This window comes from Tachyglossus aculeatus, chromosome 20 (assembly GCF_015852505.1).
Source record: "Tachyglossus aculeatus isolate mTacAcu1 chromosome 20, mTacAcu1.pri, whole genome shotgun sequence".
Taxonomy (NCBI): Eukaryota; Metazoa; Chordata; class Mammalia; order Monotremata; family Tachyglossidae; genus Tachyglossus; species Tachyglossus aculeatus.
In genome coordinates, this window is record NC_052085.1 from 28,732,030 (window position 1) to 28,740,418 (window position 8,389).

Below are 8,389 nucleotides of genomic sequence, written 5' to 3' on the forward strand. Positions count from 1 at the left end.
ATAAACTATAGTTAGATGTTTTACATTAAGTAACAATCTAATAAAGTAGATCTAGATGTAAATCCCAAAGGTTTCAATTTCAGAAGTACTTAAATTATTGCTAAGCATGCCACTGATATTTCTTGGGAAGATTTCTAATCAACTGGGATTTTTCAAACCATTTTTTACCATGTCACTAATAGAAGCCTAAGGAGAAGTAGAAGCGTAAAGAAGCAGCATGGCCTAATGGAAAGAGCACGGGCCTGAGAGTCTGAGGACCTGGGTTCTAATTCCGGCTCCACCACTTATCTGCTGTGTTTCCTTGGGCATCTTACTTAGCTCCTCTGTGCTTAAGTTACCTCATCTGTAAAATGGGGACTAAGATTAAGACATGGGATGTGGAACTGTGTTTGACTTGATTAGTTTGCATTACCCTAGCGCTTACTACATAGTAAGCATTTAGCAAGTACCATTTTAAAAAAAAATCCTCCTCCATAGAAGGAATGAATGGTAACTAATTCATTCGTTCAATCATATTTATTGAGTGCTTACTGTGTGCAGAGCACTGTACTAAACTAATTCTAGTACTAATTTCCATGGCAATCACAGACAGGATCTATAGTACTTTTAACTCCTTCCCAGACAACAACCCATTCTTCTGTGATCATGGTCAACCTAATACCCTCATTGATTCTTCTGAGGCAATAGGGAGTGGTCCCCAGCACAGAATGGGTGAGGGCAGAGGAGGAAGATTCACTGACTTGATTCTTACCCCCTCTTCCATCTCACGTGAGGAGCCTCCACTGATCTCCAAAGGTAAGAAGGCTGGCGAAGGCATTGACAAGACAGTGTAGTAGTAGAGATTCATCATCCTTCTGATAATTAGAAGCCAAGGGGCCCCATAGTCTCAATAGAGGGAAGATCATCTGCCTTCTTCCCCAGAGGCTGTGCATGTCCCAGCCTTGACTTGGGATGGTACACTGAAGAAAATGCTTCTTCTGAAAGTGATGCTCTCAAAAATTAGAATAATAAAATAAATAAAGATAAAAACAGTCGAGAAGCACCAGTCGAGTCATTCCGAGTTGAAAAGTGAGTGCAGAACCGTCCCCCGTTCCCCCACCTTAATTCACACGTGACGGTACCGAGTCGACAACAGGTTAGCTCCATCGCTCCTCGGATCTCATCTCCCTGGGCCAATCAGTGAAAAAGCAATTCCTCTGTCAGCGCATCAGTCCATGTCCCGTTCCATCCTGTGGCGTGCATCTCTGTGGCTTGTCTTCCTGGTGGCTCTCAGACCCTCGTTCCCCTCTGGCGGCCCAAGGTCAGCCCGGTCGGGGAAAAACGAGCGTCACCGGGTCACTCACCGTCTCCTCTGGCTTCTGTTCACAGCTCCAACGGGAAGTCCGTCACGTGGGCCCAGAATGAGAAGAGTAGCCGGGGCCAGCACCTCTGGCAGAGGCTGTCCATCCACATCAACAAGAAGGAGAACCCCAACCAGACGGCCGTCATCAAGCCGTTCTCCAAGAGCCCCGACAGCAGGCTCGGCGCCGGCCCCTTCCCCGAGACCGGCTCCAAGACGCTGTACGACGTGTCCGAGGCGGAGGAGCAGCGGCCTGCCCACTTCCGGCCGCAGACCCCTTCGCCCATCACCACGGTCAGCCGCCGGGCGGGCTCAGGCAGCCGCACAGACGACGACGTCCCGTCCTTCCAGTCCGAGCCCGCCCAGAGGAGCAGCTCCTCGCAGGGCTCGCTGATGGAACAGATCAGCAGCGTGGTGACGCGCTTCACGGCCAACATCAGCGAGCTGAACTCCATGATGCTGTCCACCGCCACCCCGGGCGCCATGGTGGCCGCCCCCCTCTGCTCTTCCTACCTGATCCCCAAGGAGATTCAGCTGCCGACCACCATGACGACTTACGCCGAGATCCAGCCGCTCCCGTCCATCGAGGTGAACGGCGGGGCCCAGCCCGGGAAGCCCGTCGGGGGGCCCGCCAGGGAGAACCCTCCGGAAGCCGCGGCTGCAAAGCCGGAGCTGGAGGAGCTGGTGGCCCTCACCCCGCCCTCTCCCTTCAGAGACTCGGTGGATTCTGGCAGCGCTTCGCCCAACTCCCCCGTTTCCGAATCGGCCCTCTGCATCCCATCCTCGCCTAAATATGACACTCTAATCATAAGAGATTACACTCAAAGCTCGTCTTCGTTGTGAATGTCACAGGGAGGCAAGGTTGGAGATCGGTGGTGAGCAGGCCAAGCCCAGAAAGCCAAGCCTCTGAGATCTCTTGTGTTTACACAGCGTTCGTGGGTGGGGGGGTCCGGCAAGGGTGGTCTTGATACGAACTGGAGAAGAGGGGCGTATGGAACCGGAGTCACGGAAACACCAGATTTAGAGTGCTATTTACAAAGCAAACAAACGAACAAAAAAAAAAAAATCTACTGGCAGATTTTCTTCTAGTGGCCTTAGAAAACACGGGCTTTTAAGAAACACTGCGTCTACTCGTGAGGGCTTTTAAGGAGTCTGTTAAATCAGTTACATACCAAGTGCTTTGCTTTAGGATTAACTGAGAACTGGGTGTACAGGAAGTGGAAAAAAGAGGGAGAGAGAGAGAGAGGGTGAGAGAGAGAAGGTCGTAACTGTAAAAACGTTTTGTTTCGATTACTTTGATTCTTACCCCAGAAATGAATCTTGATCTTTTGTCAAGAATAGAAGACTAATCGCGAATGTACATTTTCTAACGGACTTTATATCTGGGACCAACGTCAGGCATTTTTTCTATGAAGAACTTGAAAAGCAGTAACTTCTGTCCAATCACTCCAGAACTTTCCCAGCAGCGGGCTCCATGCTCACCCTACCACATGGTTTGCAGAGAAGTGACTGCACCCTTTAGGGCTTTTACCGGAGACGTGTCTCAGATGACTGATGTGTTGAGATCTTCTAGGAGCATCGATCCGAAATTCAAACTTGTTGCCATTGGATCTACCCGCATTCAACCTCCAAACCCACGGAAGATCTCCTGACTATTTCACCATGTTGCCAATCAATACTGGAGTAGCAAAAAATATTTTCTGGAGCACTGTTTTGTAATTCCCATATCAGGGCAACTCGTTTAGGAGAAGATTATATTTCTAGCAGTATCGCTGAGCTGAATACAGCCGCGTCCGTGATGACATGAAGTCATTCTTACGGGCCTCGTTGTTCGCTAAGGTTCACTTTTGGGCACCTCCCCCATTCTTTGCGTGGCAGAACCTGATACACATCCAAGATTTTTCTCAGTCCTTTTAACTCCTGACAACTGAGAAAGTGATCCGTACTCTGATGAAGACATGGCCATTATCTTAGGGACCGTTGTTGAAGTTAGCTGTCGTGATCATAAATCACTGAAGATTACAAACTGACAAGGATGGCTTAGAGGAGACCCCTGCCCCCACCAAAAGGGAACAATTTTAACTGCCTGGGCGATGCAGCTCTGACCTGGGATAGAAGTTGGTTCTCAAAGCAATACAGAGTCAAGGTTCAAACAGAAGAAACCTTAGAGAATTCCAACCAACGCTGACTTGAGTTTCTTAGCAGATCCTAGGAAACACAAGGAAACTGGTCACGTTTTCCTTCTTGAAACCTATTTTCCTTTTTTGAAATGTTATAAGTAGGGCACTTCATGCTGTTACTGCACTTTTTAAACGACGTATGGATAGAAACAACGGGGTTTTGATAGGCGTCGCTATGTAGAAAATAGAGCTCAGCACTTAAAACACGATCTTTCTTCCATCCTCATTACTCAGCTATCCCTCAGGTGCCAAACTTTATGGATTAATCAGGATAGTAGTAGAAGGAGGAAATTTTACTGGGTTCCAGAGTTGAGCTGATGCAGCCTTATTCTGAAGATAGCCTTATGGGAGGAAGCCTTATATTGAGGCTATTATGTGTTTTTAGTGGGGTAGGGTGGGGCGGGGGGGAACCAGAAATGTATTCCTTTCATTAGTTCACTATCCAGCGTGGAGTTTTTTTCTCTACGATGCCAATACTCCCAAAATGAGTGACGACACAGCGAAAGCACATTAATTACTTGGTCGATGATATTTCCACTGCTGACCATTTGTGTCTGCCTAACTGTATGTAGCACGCTGCAAATAGCGGGTTTCAGCAACTCCGAGGTGAGGCTATAGCCACATGCCCTGAGGTTCTGACCTCAGAGAGATACTTGAAAGAAATCTCGGTCCGTCTGCTTTTCTGGAACTCCAGAAAAGGTTGAATAAATGAAACTTTTCAGCCGACTAGCATTTGTAGGCGTCCTACAGATAGCTCTTCGGGCACAAATGGAAGATAACTTGCACATTCCAGGTCTCTGTCTGTTTAGGTATCTGCTTTTGATCAAAACATCCAGTTGCCAGATTAACATTTGAAACCGACACTATTCGCCAAACCCAATCCTAGAGATACCACCCACATGTTTTTGAAAGGATTTAGTAGCTAGCTAACTCCCTTCGCTTCACTGGAAGCAAAATCTCTGCCCCGGCCTGAGAAACAGAACTGGACACGTATAAACCCTCCAATCTTTCCGAGCCTCACTTTGGAAGTAGGGAAGCAGCGTAGTAGAAAGAGCACGGACCTAAGAGGCAGAAGACCTGGGTTCTAATCCTGGCTCCGCTACTTGCCTGCTGTGTGACCTTGCTCAAATTGCTTAACTTCTCTGGGTCTCAGTTTCCTTATCTGTAAAATGGGAATTAAGGCTGCGATCCCCATGTGGGACATGGATTGTGTCCAAGCTGATTACCTTGTATCTACCCCAGTGCTTAGTACAGTGCCTGGCAAAGAGACTACCATCAAAAAAGTAGGGTATTCAAATGTAGAAAAAGATAATCACTTAGGAAGTGAAATGTCTTTGTCACTCTTCTGTATTAAGTATATTGAAGTAAGTGCTTTCTTTTTCATTTATCTACTCAATAGTGTTGTATACTTTTAGAGCCCCAAGCGAATTGTTCTTTATATTAAACTCCGTTGATCCAAAAGGAAAGTACTTTTTTTTAATCAACATTCCACCCCATCACATCGTCTGTCTTCTGCTACTCTTTCCTAAAAGAGAGAGCATTCCAGGGGGAGAAAGAAGAGTGAAAAATCATAATTCAGTATACATAAACTCTCATCTGTGGAAAACTCCTAAATAAATTGTCATTTACCAAAATTGCATTCTAATTGACAGTGGGGATTTCACCTTTAGAGTAGACACAGACTTGTTTCCCAGAGTTTTAAGGGTTGATTACCACTTCCTATTAATCCATCTCCATCTGGTAATTCAGGTAATCTAATTACTAATTAACCTGAATCACCTAATTTTCTTGGTGAAAAACTCATTGCCATTCCACTTAGTAATTCTACTGACCCCTGTCAGTCTCTTTGCCAACTCTTCACCTATATGTATCCCCGGATACCAAATATCCAACACAAAGAGGATTCAGTATCGGTACTAGGGCTAGACTATGTTCTAGAATGTTTAACTGGGAATCCAGATTGGCTCTTTGGACTAGAAATTGTGGTAATTGTTAAGTGCTTATCAGGTATCAAGCACCTTACTAAGCACTGGGGTAGATATGAGATAATTGGAAAAATCTGTTGGACTTCCTAGTCAACAGAAAATGTTCCGAAGGACACAGAACAAGCAAATAACAAGCCCCAGATTTGAAGAGTCGGGATTCTGAGTGTCACATGTGAAATGTAATGCCAATAAAAGAGAGAAGATTGGCATCAGGACGAAGGAGAAAGAAGCTAATTGAACTCATGATTCCTGAGACTCTAGTGGTCTGTCCTTTCTTCCATCCCCGCGAGGACATTCTGGTTCCCTGACTCAGGTCAGACGTGGCGGGTGCTGGGTTGGGAAGGTTAGTTGGCGAATTGTCATATCAGCCTGAAGCAGATTGGGAAGGAAAAACTACCTAAGATTTCCCTCATGGCAAGAAAAACAAAAATCAGACTAATTCTTGACTATCCGTCACCGCAGGCTTCCCCAAGCTACTCCCGTTTTTAGAAAGATTCCGCATTCCTGAAAAGGAGCAGGGAATACAGTGGCCCCAAATGAGGCCGATGGGGATTCAACTGCAGTTTTCTGACTTCCAACCCGGAAATCCAAACCCTCGTCAAGAACAAAAAGTTTCGTAGGCTAGTCTCCCAGCAGAGCCTGATGCCCCAGAGGCGTCTCTGGTGTTATCCTAAATTCTCTTTTCACTCTGACTTCCTATCAGTAACATTGAAGTGGTCAAAAAAAAAAAAAACTCTCGTCATTGCCATTTATAATTTTATACTGTGAAAACAAAAATGCAGATCAGTGAAAGCATAAAAAATGGGTCCAAGATCAATTTGGTAGGGGATTAAAATTTGACTGTCTGGTCAGTAAGGCCTAAATGACAAGATTGGAGGCTCAGTTTCACTGATTTGTCAAAATGTGAACAAATATACTATGTATATTACGTGTACTTCTACGGTTCAATGGCAGCTGCTGATGGTATTTGTAATTAGAAATCTATATAGATTATAGATGTTAGAGAGATGGTGCCAATTCTAAAAGATTTATGTGGGCTACAAGTGCTGGTAATGAATTATTTTTTGCGAACAACTTATAACCAACTTGGTTTTAAACATTTTGTGCCCGTATCTTTTTTATGTTGTCGCTGCTTCAACTATTAAAACGATAGCGAATGTAAAGTTTTTTTGATGTGACTTGCAGATGATTTTTTCATAAGATTTAACATTTTTATCAGCTTTGTTTTGCTTTGTACTTGCATAAGTGTAATTTATTTCAGCACTTTAAAAATCCATTTGCTTGTTCTCAGTTGTCTACATCATGTTATAGTTGGTGTTTGTGTAGAGTCAGGTACTTTTTGAACAGTATTAAAAACCCTGTGATATGACTTGCTTTCTTTTTTTACAGCTAATTTTAAATGTGATCTTAATGTTATTCACGAAGATCTAATGAGCTGGGCCTTAATTTTTACAAGATGCAGATGGGCCTCTGGTCTGAAAAAATCATTACCACCCGCACCCTGCGCCTCTATCGACATCCGGACAACGTTGAGTGATTTCTTGGATTTATGAGGCTGCCATTGCTCTCACAGATGGGTCTGTGTGCAGAGTAAAAACACACAAAAAAAGAAATAAAAGTTTGACTGCCTCCCTTTTCCTCACCAAACTCAGTTATTCTGCCTCCTGTGAGATCTGCTGTGATCTCACAGGTTTAGAACCCTGGTCCTCTGACTTCCAGGCTGGAGCTCCTTCCACTAATAATGATGATGGCATTTATTAAGTGCTTACTATGTGCAAAGCACTGTTCTAAGCACTGGGGAGGTTACAAGGTGATCAGGTTGTCCCACGGTGTGGGGGCTCACAGTCTTAATCCCCATTTTACAGTTGAGGTAACTGAGGCACAGAGAAGTTAAGTGACTTGCCCAAAGTCACACAGCTGACAACTGGCGGAGTCGGGATTTGAACCCATGACCTCTGACTCCAAAGCCCGTTCTCTTTCCATTTAGCCACGTTGTGCTGCTCTCCCATTGAAACATCGTAGGTCTTGCAGATTTCTGCAGACCATTCTGTATGATGTCATTGCATCGCCTTGTGTAGCATGTGTAATGCTTGCATTATCAATCAATCAATCATATTTATTGAGCGCTTACTGTGTGCAGAGCACTGTACTAACCGCTTGGGAAGTACAAGTTGGCAACATATTATGTGCCCAGCACTCTTAGGTTGGCAGGCGAAAGTGCGTCTTCATCTGCTGGCAGTGCCCGTTCAATGGTTGACAAGTGTCTTTACAAATAAGGCAAACACAACAGTGGTTTTGCTGTCAAAATGGACAGAAAAGTTGTGAGCTAACTACCACCTCTCTCCCTCCTCCCCTCACCTTAGCTTTGATTCTGCCGCCCCATACAATGGAAACGTGATTAGAGCTGTGGGAAGACCTCCAAGGGGTCTTTCTCAGGTAAGCCCCCTTTTCCCCAACTCCATCTGCTCTCTTTGTCCTCTACACACTTGGGTCTGTGAGCCCGTTGTTGGGTAGGGACCATCTCTGTATGTTGCCGGCTTGTACTTCCCAAGCACTTAGTACAGTGCTCTGCACACAGTAAGCGCTCACTCAATAAATACGATTGAATGAATGAATGAATATCCTTTGGGCACTTGATAGTCACCTTACTCTCAGCCCCACAGCACTTAGGTACATATTCACTATTTATTTATACGATCTGCCGTCCCCTCTAGACTATATACACACTGTGGACAGGGAACATGTCTACCAACTCTGTTGTACTGTACTGTCCCAAGAGCTTAATACAATATTCTGCACACAATAAGTGATCAATAAATACCACTGATTGATTGAAAAAAAGATATTCAATCCCTCCCTGGCAGAATCAACAGTCTAGAAGGAAG

General features: G+C 45.0%; 1 protein-coding gene across 3 annotated transcripts in view; it reads left to right on the plus strand.

Moving 5' to 3' along the window:
* GRM5 (glutamate metabotropic receptor 5) overlaps nt 1-3,903 on the plus strand; it is a 205,589-nt gene extending 201,686 nt beyond the window's left edge. For all 3 annotated transcript variants that reach the window (XM_038762028.1, XM_038762030.1, XM_038762029.1), the window contains one exon: nt 1,369-3,903. In XM_038762028.1, the coding sequence (XP_038617956.1) occupies nt 1,369-2,182 (814 nt within the window). In that variant the 3' untranslated portion in view covers nt 2,183-3,903. The remainder of the gene's footprint in view (nt 1-1,368) is intronic.
* Nucleotides 3,904-8,389: the final 4,486 nt, after the last annotated feature.